General features: G+C 41.9%; 1 protein-coding gene and 1 pseudogene across 2 annotated transcripts in view; one reads left to right on the top strand and one right to left on the bottom strand.

The window, feature by feature from the left end:
• Window positions 1-1877, top strand: part of LOC116562216 (phosphatidylinositol 3,4,5-trisphosphate 3-phosphatase TPTE2-like) — a 75775-nt gene extending 73898 nt beyond the window's left edge. Inside the window, 1 exon segment of the mRNA XM_032294348.1 lies at window positions 1596-1877. Within this exon segment, the coding sequence (XP_032150239.1) occupies window positions 1596-1698 (103 nt within the window). The 3' untranslated portion in view covers window positions 1699-1877.
• Window positions 1878-6633: 4756 nt separating this feature from the next.
• Window positions 6634-13096, bottom strand: LOC116562215 (annotated as a pseudogene). Its single transcript, XR_004273834.1, has 2 exons — window positions 12889-13096; window positions 6634-7484 (listed from the first exon to the last, which is right to left on the bottom strand). The product of XR_004273834.1 is annotated as an M-phase-specific PLK1-interacting protein pseudogene (transcript).
• Between the last annotated feature and the right edge of the window lie 901 nt (window positions 13097-13997).

The raw sequence follows: 13997 nt of genomic DNA, 5'->3' as shown, positions 1-13997 counted from the left end.
GTTTGTTCTTGAGACCCACTGTTGCAGCATCCTCAAGGTCCATGCCATAGGACTGTGTTATGAGTTCAAAAGTATTATAATCAGTTCTTAAGTATGGCAGTAAATTCCTCCCAGAGAAGTTCGGTATGAGTCTGCTCGGTACCTTCATCATGTCAGGTCTTTAATAGGTGCTGATTTACCAATGACGAACCACCACCAAATTATGTGCTAAAGTAAGGCAGGACCTAGGGAGGCTTCGGCTAGCTGAAAAGCTGACTGATACACTTATATCTAGGAGAAGTTACAAGACACAGTAAGTATTAAGGAATCACCTAAAAATACTATTAAGTAATAGCCTCCCATTTAAATGTGGCTTTCTAATAACTGAATTGGGAAAACTTTCTGCATAATTATTAATTGGATTTAGAGATTATTGTTCCAAAAAACCTTCTGCCATATTTGGAAACTCATTTCTCAGTCTAGAAGTTCTCCACTATATGTAGCATTTGTTCTATGGTGGTGAAAATTTTGAGTTTTTTGGTATCAACCATACCCTCAATACAAAAGGATAAAATATTTTTTAAATGATTTAGGTCAGAGCTGTAGAAATGGCTACGATTAAATGGCATGAATTGATAGTTATTATTATAGCCAGTCCTAATCTTTTCTTCAAATGTGAACTGGAGCTAATAACTCCTTAAGTCCAGCAAGGCAACGCTAAATTAAATCTCTGGTCTACACACTTGTAATGCATACACATTTAATGGATTTTGATAGTGTGAACTTTGGATTTGATGGAAAGTTTTTACAAATTTTTTTCTTGGATGCATACAAACAATAAGCTTTTTCTTATAACATGAGCAGAGTCCCTCAAATAGTGAGAGCTGGGTGGACTTTCATTTGACGCTATTTCTCAAAAGTGATTCTTGCTAAAGGATACAGTTTTTTTTCCTTTAAAACACCATGTTCATTTGGAGAAGCAGTAAGGTCACTTTTACCCTCACTTTTATGCAAATTTCTAAAGATTTCTGTAACATTTAAATGGTAAAGCTGTTTTTGTTAGTTATGAGATTGTTGTTTAGCCAAAAATGCCAACTTCTATCATTTAAAACACTAGGCACAAAGGGGTTAACCAATTTATTCCTAGTGCTCCATTATTGGAACACTAAGCATGTGGGAGTTAGATCCTTCTGCTCCAGGTCATCTCCAAGGTCTGATTGCAAAAATTCAAAAAATTACAACCTCACACATGAATTAAAAGAGATACGGTATTTTATTACTGTGTTTTCATTCATGTCTAGCCTGACTGATTTTTGTCACATACAGAAATTTAGATATTTTATTAAACCTGGGTTTAATAAAATATTAAACTAATTCCATTAAAAGCAATGTTAAAAGAATCAGCATGCGTTACTGATGTGTTGCTGAAGATTAAAGTATTTTTAAGTCTCACGAAAATGATGGAAGGAGACAATGGAGACACAAAAAAGGGGCTGAGGTTCTATTCACGGTGAGGTTCTTTTTTTGTTTGTCAAGCTCTAACAAGGGCGCCCAACTGCATGGCTTTTCAGTTAGCCCCAATATCAAATGCAGTTTTTTTTTTTTTCTATTCTTAGGCTTTATCTACCAAGAAATGAGTTGGATAATCCACATAAACAAAAAACATGGAAAATTTACCCACCGGAATTTGCAGTGGAGATAATTTTTGAGGAGAAATGACTTACAGTGAAGTTGTAGCTGATTAAGAATAGTCCCCCCTTCCCCTTCTGGGAAAGAATTATGTTTCTTCCAACCCCCGCCACATATTTTTACGTTCTAAGTCTTCCCTGCTGATATATCTATGTTTATATATGTTTACATATGTTCTTGATAAATCTATTAAATATATATAGATAAAACGTCAGTGTGTTTTTTTCTTTTTTGAAGGCATATACTTCAGTTTCCATCTTGTATTTACATAAATTTGGAACAGAGTACACAGAAACGTTAGGCATCATTTTGAAGAATTTTGAAATAGAACTTTCATATCAAAATAATTGAGATATTTAAAAATTGTGATTCCCCAACACCCACTTACTTAGATATTTTTGATCAAGTATTTATTCCCTGCTTTGTTTCACATTTGTAGTCTGAGATTTATGAGAAAGCTAATTTATATTTTTTTCTTCTACTTCATTTACAAACTGTCTGTTAACAGATTGGCGGCAGACTTTAAATCCAGAAGAGGGAAATGTTTCACACAGCAGTCCCCTAGCTCCCAACACACACTCTTCTCTCAATCCAAGTACTAAATGGGTAGCTTACTTCACAAATTTCTTTTAATTCCACACAGACACGGGGTTGGGATAAGAAGATTGTGGTAAATATGAAGGATAGGTAATCTTCAGTAAGTTCTGCTTTTGTATAAAATTGTAAGTGAAATCAAAAGAAATATTTGTTCTTAGAGTAATCTAGGCGTACTGTTATTTTGAAATCCACCAGTCCTGTTCACAACCAACTTCACCTAACACTCTGAAGGGAGGTAATTTTCTAATTATTAACACTAGTTAGCAACATGTCTACAGGAAATCATTATTATTTCCTCTTTGGTGCCAGGTGCTACTTGTTTTTTTAACAAATTTTTTATTTTTATTTTTTATGTTTTGAGACAGGGTCTCACTCTGGTTGTCAAGACTGGAGTGCAGTGGTGTGATCTTGGCTCACTGCAACCTCAACCTCCCAGGCTCAGATGATTCTCCCACCTCAGCCTCCCGAGTAACTCGGACTATAGGCACATGCCACCACACCCAGCTGATTTTTTGTATTTTTAGTAGAGACGAGGTTTCGCCATGTTGCCCAGGCTGGTCTCAAATTCCTGAACTCAAGCAATTTGCCTGCCCCAGCCTCCCAAAGTGCTGGGATTACAGGCATGAGCCACCACGCCCAGCCTGTAGGTGTTATTCAAAGTACCTTCATTGCCACTGTATCCTCAGGCCATGACTGTCCTTGAAAAATTTCTATTTTGGCTTTATTGAAATTATTTGAATGATTTTCCTTTTATTAGCAAGGCTCTCAACAATCTAGACCAAGATGAATTCATCAGAAAATGAAAGGTAGCAACTAATAAGTCAAATGTCACTGCTAAAACATGATATGTCATTCCTGAAAAACCTTGCATTCTACAGAAAACACTAAAAAAAGAAGCAGTTCATGAAAATATAGGGCTTGGGAGGTCAAGGCAAACCACTCTGGCATAGCAGCTTTGTAACCAACACACTAACCACTTGGATCACCCATGTCAGCACCTCAGTGTTTGGAGTTCTCCATAGGACCTTTTTTATTTTTGAGTAGAAATGGAACAATATATAAGGGCTGTGGGTACCAGAGTGGCACAGATGAGAGTAGAGCCTTGAGCCATGGTGGGCATGGAAGGCAGCAACCTGCCAGGGGTTGAGAGCCCCATGAGGCCGGTGAGCAGCCTAGCTGCAGGTGATTTTTTTTCTCCTCTAAATATTCCAAAAAAGGTTCCAACTGCCCGTGCAGCAGCCCAACTAAAGCCTTTTTCCTTTACTCCCCCTAATCTGGCTCCCCCTTTGAGGAAAAGATCATAGAACATGCTTTCACATTCCTTTCATGTTAATATTATACCCTGCCGTTCATATTACAGAAACACGTGTAGGCACAACATAGGTTGTACTATTTCATTTAAAATTCACACAGCAATAATCTACAGAGGGTAGATGATGTCCTGGGTTAGGTGAATAGGGAGGAAAATACTTAGCTGGCTCAGTGAAGAGTAAGATCTGTCTTTTTCAATACCAGCAATACAGGAAGGAAGGAAACCCCCTTTTTTATTTTAAGAATTTCACTTTTTGAAATAAAGAGGTTACCATTAAGGTTTCTCTTCCCCAAACCTCCAAGACCCACCAAAATTTGGAAATTATGAGTTGTCACACTATTCTGCTTTTGCTTATTCAAAGAAAACCTGTTTAAGGCCTCTTTGGGCATTGCTTTCTTCAAATGCAGAATGAATGATTCTTTGAACATCCCAAGAGACTTATAATATATCAGAATTGTTAAGTGTGCTCTGAATGAAGAAACCCTCCAAGCAGGCTTTGTGTGAGCAACATGGCTGTTTATTCACCCGGGTGCGGGAGGGCTGAGTCTGAAGAGAGAGTCAGTGGAGGGTGAAGGGATAGGAGTTGGTTTTATAGGTTTGGGGTAGGCAGTGGAAAGTTAAAGAAGCTACAGCTCAGGGCAGTTTTTGCAAGCTGGGAGGGGGTCATAGGGTCTGAAGTCATGAGGTTGACCTGTCACTTGAGCAAGGTTGGTTACAAAGTCCAGCTGCCTTATCATTTGAGGTCTTACATTTAAATCTTTAATCTGTCTCCAGTTAATTTTTGTATGGGATGAAAGGTATGGGTCCAGAATCATTATTCTGCTTATAGTTAGCCAGTTCCCCCCGCACCATGTATTGAACTATTGAATAAGGAGTCCTTCCCCCATTGCTTGTTTTTGTCAGCCTTGTCAGAGATCAGATGGTTGTAAGTGTAAGCCTTTATTCTGAGTTTTCTATTCTGTTCCATTGGCCTGTGTCTGCTTTTGTTCTGTGCTGTTTTGGCTACCTTATAGTTTGAAGCCTCTGGCTTTGCCCTTTTTGCTTAGATTTGCTTTGGCTATGCAGGCTCTTTTTTGGTTTCATATGAATTTTAGAATAGTTTTTCCTAATTCTGTGAAGAATGACGTTGGTAGTTTGATAGAAATAGCACTGAATCTGTAAATTGCTTTGGGCAGTATGGCCATTTGAACAATATTGATTCTTCCAATCCATGAGCATGGAATGTTTTTCCATTTAATTGTTACCTCTGATTTCTTTCAGCAGTGTTTTGTAGTTCTTGTAGAGATCTTTCACATCCTTTGTTAGCTGTATTCCTAGGTATTTCATTTTCTTTGTGGCCATTGTAAATGGAATTCTGTTCTTGATTTGACTCTCAGCCTGGACATCATTGGTGTATAGAAATGCTGTTGACTTTTGTACATTGATTTTTTTTATCCTGAAACTTTACTGAAGTTGTTTATCAGATCTAGTGGCCTTTTGGCAGAGTCTTTAGGGTTTTCTGGGTATAGAATCATATCACCAGCAAAGAGAGATCGTTTGACTTCACTTCCTATTTGGATGCCTTTTCTTTCTTTCTTCTGCCTGAGGGCTCTGGGTAGGACTTCCAGTACTATGTTGAATAGGAGTGGTAAGACTGGGCTGGGCATCATTGTCTCATTTCATTTCTCATGGGGATTGGTTCCAGGCTTTGCCGACTCAGTAGGCTGGGGCTATGGGTTTATCATAGTTGGCTCTTATTATTTTGAGGTATGTTCCTTTGATGCCTAGTCTGTTGAGGTTTTTAATGTGAAGGGATGTCAGCTTTTATCAAAAGCTGTTTCTACATCTATTGAGATGATCATATGTTTTTTGCTTTTAGTTCTGTTTATGTGGTAAATCACATTTATTGATTTGCATATGTTGAACCAGCCTTGCATCTGTGGACTGAAGCCTTCTTGATTGTGGTGTATGAACTTATTGATGTGCTGCTGGATTCCGTTTCCTAGTATTTTGTTAAGAATTTTTGTGTCTGTGTTCATGAAAGTAATTGGCCTGAGGTTTTCTTTTTGTGTTCATCTCTGCCAGATTTTGGTATTAGGCTGATGTTGGCTTCATAGAATGAGTTAGAAAGGAGCCCCTCAGCCTCAATTCTTCTTTATTTTATTTATTTTATTTATTTTTTATTTTTTTTAAGATGGGGTTTCACCATGTTGGTCAGGCTGGTCTTGAACTCCCGACCTCAGGTGATCCACCCGCCTTGGCCTCCAAAGTGCTTGGATTACAGGTGTGAGCCACCACGCCTGGCCCATCCTCATTCTTTGGAATAGTTTCAGTAGAATTAGTACCAGTTGTTTGTACATCTGGTAGAATTCAGCTGCGGCTCCATCTGGTCCAGGGCTTTTCCTTGTTGGTAGATTTTTTATTAATTATATGATTTCAGAGCTCGATATTTGTCTATTCAAGGTTTCGATCTCTTTCTGATTTAATCTGGAGAGATTATATGTTTCCAGGAATTTATCCATTTCCTCTAGATTATCTAATTTGTGTGCATAGAGTTGTTTACAGTATTCTCTGAGGATCTTTTGTATTTCTGTGGGATTGGTTGTAATGTCATCTTTGTCATTTCTAATTGTACGTATTTGGCTCTTCTACTTTTTTCTTTCTTTAGCTAGCAGTCTATCAATTTAAAAAAATAATGATTATTGGTTTCATTGATCTTTTGTGTCGATTTTTGCACCTAGACTCAAAAACAAGAACAAGAACAACAACAACAAAAACAGCATTTCAAAAAGCACTTCGTTCAGTGCTTCTCTAATTTTAGTTATCCTCTTCTGCCAGCTTTGGGGCTGGTTTATTCTTTTTTTTCTGTTTCCCTAAGCGCAAAGTAGGAATGTTAATTTGAGATATTTCTAACTTCTTGATGAAGGCATTTAGTGCTAGAAACTTTTAACACTGCTTTAGCTGCATCCTGGAGATTTTGATATCTTGTGTTCCTATTTTCATTAACTTCAAAGAATTTTTTATTTCTGCCTTTATTGTATTTTTTTTTCTTTTCTTTTTTCTTTTTTTTTTTTAGCTAGAAGACAAAATGTTTTATTTTAAAACATTGAAAAAACATTAAAAGACAAATGTCAATTATATAACCAGGAATGTTAAATATATGGAAACTGTAAATCTCTAAAATGTGGTAGGTACTTCCAAGGCTAAATGTTGCAAATTATCCTACTTTTTTTCTCTAATATCAACAGAACGGTACCCGATATGATGAAAAATAACAAAGAGACCTTACTAATTATCCAATCAAAGTCATCATCTTTGGGTAAATTTATATCAACACAAGTTAAAATTTTGTCCACGATGTTCCTAACACACGAAGCTTCCAACTGAATTTAGAAAAGTTAACAAAAGTATCTTCCTTTTTTGCCTGTGAATGTTTGAGTATTGCTGTATTGTTGGCTTATCTAAACTACAGATAGTGGTTCTAGGCCTGCCCAAGGATCTTCAAGCATTGACGGCTTGAAATAATTTTCCAACTCATTAGGCATTCTGTTTTCTCTAATACGCCGGGATCCAAATGCTGCGGATTTCATTGGTGAACGCTGGGGGTGGGTCTGCTGCTGCCCTGAGGAGTCGCCGAATTGCTGCTGGGACCCTGAGGGGGACCTGGAGTAGGAGCCAGGGTAGCCGCCAGGGTACGGAGACCCGAACCAGGCCCCCGGGAAGCTGCAGTCGTGTCGCAGAGTGGCTGCTCCCGTAGGGGCCTAGACCGGGCCCTTCGGAGGCCTGTGGTGCGGACTCCGGTATCCATCTCAAGGAGAGGGCGGCCGTGGTCCGCCCCCACCCGGGTTACCCTGCAAGTTGCTTCCGCTACCTCAACCTCCTCCACCTGGACCAGGGTAAGGAGGAGTCGGGGCTGAAAATTCTGTTGCTGCATATCAGGAGCCGGATCCGAAGTCCTCGCAGCCGCGTTCTCCTCTGCCTTAATTTAAATGTTCACCCAGGAGTTATTCAGGGGCAAATTATTTAATTTCCATGTATTGGTGTAGTTTTGAAAGATCTTGATACTGATTTCTGTTTTTGTCACACTATGGTCAGAGTGTATGCTTGGTATGATTTCAAACTTTTTGAGTTTATTGAGGCTTGCTTTGTGGCCAAGCATGTGGTTGATCCTAGAATATGTTCTGTGTGCACATGAGGATATATCTTCTGTGTTTGCTGGGTAAAGTGTTCTGTAGATGTCTAACAGGTCCATTTGGTCAACTGTCAAGTGTAAGTACAGAGTTTGTTAGTTTTTTACATAAATGATCCGTCTATTGCTGTCAGTGGGGTGTTGAAGTCTCCTGCTATTATTGTGTGGTTGTCTAAATCTTTTTGTAGGCCAGGAAAAAACTTGTTTTATGAATTTAGGTGCTCCAATGTTGGGTGTGTGCATATTTAGGCTAAGTCTTCTGGTTGGATTGTGCCCTTTATCATTCTATATTGCCCTTGTCTTTAATTTTTATTGTTTAAAAATGTTTTATCGCTGGGCACAGTGGCTCACACCTGTAATCCCAGCACTTTGGGAGGCCAAGGCAGGCAGATCACAAGGTCAGGAGTTCGAGACCAGCCTGGCCAACATGGTGAAACCCCCGTCTCTACTAAAAATACAAAAATTAGCCAGGCATGGTGGCCGGCTCCTGTAGTCCCAGCTACTTAGGAGGCTGAGGCAGGAGAATCGTTTGAACCCGGGAGGTGGAGGTTGCAGTGAGTCGAGATGGTGCCACTACACTCCAGCCTGGGTGACAGAGCAAGACTCCATCTCAAAAAAATAAGAATAACATAAGAATAATGACTCCTGCTCTTTTTTGTTTTCCATTTGCGTGATAGATCTTTCTCCATCCCTTTACTTTCAGCCTGTGGATGTCGTTAGGAATGAGGTAGGTTTCTTGAAAACAGCAGACGGTTGAGTCTTGTCTTTTGACCTAGGCTGTCACTTTTTGTCTTTTGAGTGGGGTGTTTAGCCTGTTCACATTCAGGGTTAGTATTGATGTGAGATTTTTATCCTGTCGTTGTTAGTTGGTTGTTGTATAGACTTGTGTGGTTGCTCTGTATTGCCTACAGGCTATGTGCGTAAATGTATTTTTGTGGTAACAGGTTATTTCAGTTCCATGTTTAGCACTTTTTAAAGGATCTTGTATATGTCTGGTCCAGTTGAAATGAATTCCCTCAGTGTTTGTTTCTCTGAGGATTTTATTTATCCATCACTTAAGAAGCTTTTTGGTGGGATATGAAATTCTTAATTGGACTTTGTTTTCTTTAAGGACACTGAAAACAGATCCCCAATCTCTTCTGGCTTGTGAGGTTTCTGCTGAAAGGTCTGTTGCCAGCCTGTTGGTGTTTCCCATATGAATAACCTGGCCCTTCTCTTCTGCTTCTTTTAAGATTTTTTCCTTTTGCTTTGACCATGGTGAATCTGATGACTATGTGCCCTGAGGATGATCATCTTATATAGTATCTAACTTGGGTTCCCTGCATTGCTTGGATTTACATGTCAACCTTTCTAGCAAGATCAGGGAAAGTTACATGAACTGTATCCTCAAATGTATTTTCCAAGTTGTTTATTCTCTCTCCTTTTCTCTCAGGAATGCCAGTGAGTCATAGGCTTGGTCTCTTTACATAATCCCATATTTCTCTGAAGTTTTGCTCATGTTTTAAAATTCTTCTTTTTTGTCTGAGTTGGTTAGAAGAACTCTGAGATTCTTTCCTCAGCTTAGTCCGTTCTGCTGTTAATACTTCCAATTTTATGATAAAATTCTTATAGTGAATTTTTCAGCTATAGAAGTTCAGTTTGTTCTTTCTTAAAATGGCTATTTCATCTTTCAGCTCTTGGATGACTTTGCTGGAATCCTTGGATTAGTTTCCAACTTTCTTCTGAATCTTGATGAGCTTCCTTGCCATCCAGATTCTGTTTTCTACATCTGTCACTTCAGACATTTCCAACTGGCTAAGAACCATTGCTAGGGAGCTAGTGGAGTAATAACTGGAGGTAAGGAGACACTCTGGCTTTTTGAATTGCCAGAGTTCTTGTGCTGATTTCTTCTCATCTGAGAGGGTTGGTATTCCTTTAACTGTGGTGTAAGTTGAGTATAGTCAGTTGGCTGCATTTCTTCGTGTTTTCTGAGGGCCAAGGCTCTGTGCATGGTCTTTGTGGTTGAATTCTTACCTGGGTTTTACAGGAAGGTCTTAGTAAACTATTTTTGTAGTTTGGGTGGAATTCCAGTAGATGGCGCTTAAGAGTAATGGTGGGTAGATGGATCTTAGCCACATAACGCCTTTGTATTTCCTGGTGTTTGTGGCTGTGCTTTGCGGTACAGTGGGAAGAGAGGTGACCACCTCATCAGGTCCGCTCCTGGGCCCTGGGGGAGTCCCTTCCAACCAATGGCACTGTGCCCATGTCTCTTTTGTCAAGGCTGTGGTAGGGAGATAGGCCACCCGTTTTCCAGCCAGCTGGCCCTGCAGAGGGAGGCACGCCCACTGCTGTGGTAGCCCACAAGTTCATGTAACTCAGTCCTCTCAGTACTGAGTGTGGGCTCTTCTCCTGCTCTAGTGCCTGCTACAGATCTCGCCTTGGCACTCCCAAGCTGCAATCTTGCAGGCTTAGGCTTTTTGTTCCCTCCTCAGTTTAGGGAGAGCAGGGGTGGGACCCCAGCAGTGGCAATGGCAGAGGGCCTGTCAGTTGCCTCTGGAGACTCTACCCCAGATAAGTGCAAAACCACAGCCAATTGGAGTGATCAGCCAGGGTTGGGGCAATGTGCTGCTGGCCGCAAGCTGGGGGTCCTGCCCGAAGAGCAGGTGGTCAAGCAACCCGATCCAGAAGTCTGACCTCCTTTCTGTAGGATGCTGTGAGAAAGTAATCATCTTTATTCCCTCCCTAGCCTGGAGGAAACAAGGGCGGGTACTGTGGTGGCAGCAATGGCTGAGGCCTGTCAGTTGTCTCTGGAGCTCTATCCCAGAGAAACACAGAGCCACCACCAACTGAAGTGATCAGGCAGGACCTGTGCTGGGCCCAAGCCAGGAAGCACCGTGCCCAATGAGGAGCAGCAGGGCCAGGGACTTGTGTGGAAAACGGTCTGGCTGCCTTTCCAAGTGGCAGCTGTGGTGTGCTGGAGGCCTATAACAGCTGTTGGGCTTTTTGCTCCCTCTCCAGCCTGAGGGCAGCAGCAGCACAGGCTGCAGCAGTGCAGAGGGCCTGTTGGTTACCCCTTGGAGCTCCATCCCAGAGAAATGAAGGCTGTGACCAGCTGCAGTGTTCAGGTGGGTAGGATGGCTGCGATGGAGGCCCAGGTCAGTGGGCCTTGCCTGGCAAGGTGCGGCAGAGGTGAGGCCTGCAGTCTGTCCACTCCTCAGCACCATGGATATGGCCCCTATCCTAGGGGCACACAAGAGACCTGGCCTACCTTGCTGGTTAGGCTATGGCAGCTGGTGCTGGGCTTCTCAGGGATCCACATTGGCTTGAGCAGTGGCTCTGCCCAGACTCCAAGTAGTTCTCTGTGGGGGGTGGGTGGAGTCATGGAGGACCTCCTGTGCCAGGGGATTGCAATGGTCCATGGCAGAAGTGTGGGTCCCCAGAAGCCTTCATTCACTCACCCTTTCCCTGCTATAGGGAGCCTCCCCTTGCTCTGCACCAATCCCAGGTGGGCAGCTGTCTTGCCTTCCTCCCCTCTGCTGGCCATGAGTCACCACTGCTTCCTTGATGAATCCCAACACAGCCTGTGGGATGATCAACCTGAAGAGCTCGTGTTCATTCACCACTCTGTCTCCTTCTGGGAGAGCTGCGCACACCAGCTGCTTCTGGTCAGCCATCTTGGCGCCTCAGATACTTGTTTTCTTAAGTAGAATTTACTAACTTGGAATAGAATCATCCAAAACTTAAGAGCAGAGTTTATTGTTATAAATAGAGGGATAGAAAGAGGTAGAGGGAGAAAGTAATTCTAGTGGGCCAAGTTCTGTAACTGCAGTGCACAGAAATGTTTTTGCTACCTTACCTATAGTGAAATTATTTTACATCAGGTGTCTTGCTGACAAAAAGCAATGCTTATTGCAATATAAAACCACTGCCTTGAAACACTGCTGTACAGAACTCTGTAACATTCCTGACAGTTGGTTCCCATCATGGATGTAAAGAACTTAAACGAAATTCATCAGACTCAAATATTAAGTAAATAATTTAATGATGATAGAACACTGAAATTTCTTTAGACACAGTATTTTCAAGTTATATTTTTGCCTGGAGTACAGATACGAAATGGCACAAACTGTACCCTGAATTAAGCAAACAGGATGAAAAAAAAAATTCTCCCATTCCCCACTTCCACTTGCCTCAGACTATTTCTATTGAAGATGTCTAGTGAAATCTCTGATGGACGGCCTGTGGGAAGATTTCCTGATAACAGGCTAGTTTCTGGGCACTGAGCATGGGACTGTGGGCTCTGAAGCAGTTTAACTCCTGTGGAAAGCCAGTCCCATTTCTATTTTGCTTCAATCCAGGCCTGGTCAGATAAAAGCACCAGTCAGTAGCTACTGACCATTTACGTATGGGGAGAAAAGTAAAGTAGAAAAATGGTTTTCTCTTAAAGAAAAAGCAAATAGAAGACCAGCTGTAATCGCTGTCTGCAGCGCAAGAAACATGACAGGACAGAGGTCTCCTCCCTAGATGTCCCCCACTATTTGTCAGCCTCTCACATCCCTGACCCTCTGGCTTCTGGCTTTGTGGCTACAGTTGTCATAGAAGATTCATGGACAGCAAAAACCTTAAGGAACCTGGAGGTTTTGCACAACATGTACATCCTGCTGACAGAAACACATGGTATGGACTATTATTAAAATTGTTAGCCTGCTTGCACTCAGTTTACAGGCTGCTAAGGAATATTTTTTATTGGGAGAGACCCTATTGGTCTTAGAGCAGCACAAAAGGATGAAACTAACTTCAGTAATGACAAGAATGACCCTCTTATACCATATGGCCAAAGAATAGCTGCCCATCCCCAAGTCTATGGGGGACCAGATGAAGTATGGGGTTTTGTTGGTTGGTCAGTGAATTTTTGGTCACTGAATACATACATAAGGCTTTTCTTATGCTCCATTGCTTTATAAAAGTAAATCACATCCCATATACAGTCATCATTAAAACTGACTGCCAGTACCAAATGCAGAAGCTTCCAACACTGTAAAAGCATGGCAAGATGGGCTTCAGGATGAGTCAGCTCTGCCATTACTCACTGTGGAGTACGAGTACTGAGTTCTTTCTAGTTCTGTCAGAGAGGATCTCACCCACTGTCACTCAATCACCAAACAGGGAACAAGGCTTCTCTTGGCTTTGGCTCTCACTGTTCCTTGGAAGGCGTTCTCATTGGTGGAGGCAGAGCAGACAGTGAGTGGTCCAAAGTGGATTGATGGCCCCAAATGAGCCAACAGAACACCCAGGAATCCTACCCAGGCCAGGACCCAGGGACAAAATGTAAGAGCTGTTGCTAGCCACATGGGTCTTTCATCAAAGCACATTGGTACCGCCTACCACCCTTTAATCTAAAGCCCAAGAGGGGAAGTTCTCTGGGGGAGAAGGGAAGCTGGTAAGGCCATGCTGTTTCCCAAAGGCCTGACCCTCCAGGCCACCCCTAGCAATATAGTCAGTGTAGAATATGATCCCACCTAGAAAATGAATGGCACTATTTTAAGAGTAGAGCATCCTGGAGAAATCTCGGATGCCTACTCTGAAACTTTTACTCAAGTGTGGAAGCCACACTGGTATGCAGGTAGACTTTCTTACAAATCTAGATAGATATTTTAGTTTTCAAGCACCCCATGAACTTTTTAAAAAATTCAACCACTGGCCAGGCATGGTGGCTCACACTGGTAATTGCAACACTTTGAGAGGCTGAGGCAGGTGGATCACTTGAGGTCAGGAGTTCAAGACCAGCCTGGCCAACATGGTGAAACCCCATCTCTACAAAAAATAACAAAAAAAAAGGGCTGGGTGCGTTGGCTCATGCCTGTAATCCCAGCACTTTGGGAGGCTGAGGCGGGCAGATCACAAGTTCAGGAGTTCAAGACCAGCCTGGCCAACATAGTAAAACCCTGTCTCTGCTAAAAATACAAAAAATTAGCTGGTTGTGGTGGTGGGCACCTGTAATCCCAGCTACTTGGGAAGTTTGAGGCAGGAGAATCGCTTGAACCTAGGAGGGGGAGGCTGCAGTGAGCCGAGATCGCACCACTGCATTCCAGTCCGGATGACAGTGTGAGACTCTGTCTCAAAAAAAAAAAAAAAAATTTTAGCTGGCCATGGTGGCACATACCTGTAATCCCAGCTACTCGGGAGGCTGAGGTGAGAGAATTGAACCCAGGAGATGAAGGTTGCAGTGAACTGAGATCATGCCATTGCACTCCAGCCTGGGCAACTGAGCAA

The sequence above is a fragment of the Sapajus apella genome, unplaced genomic scaffold, assembly GCF_009761245.1.
Source record: "Sapajus apella isolate SASKATOON/1434 unplaced genomic scaffold, GSC_monkey_1.0 scaffold32, whole genome shotgun sequence".
Lineage (NCBI taxonomy): Eukaryota > Metazoa > Chordata > Mammalia > Primates > Cebidae > Sapajus > Sapajus apella.
This window is presented reverse-complemented; position numbering and strand designations above follow the sequence as displayed.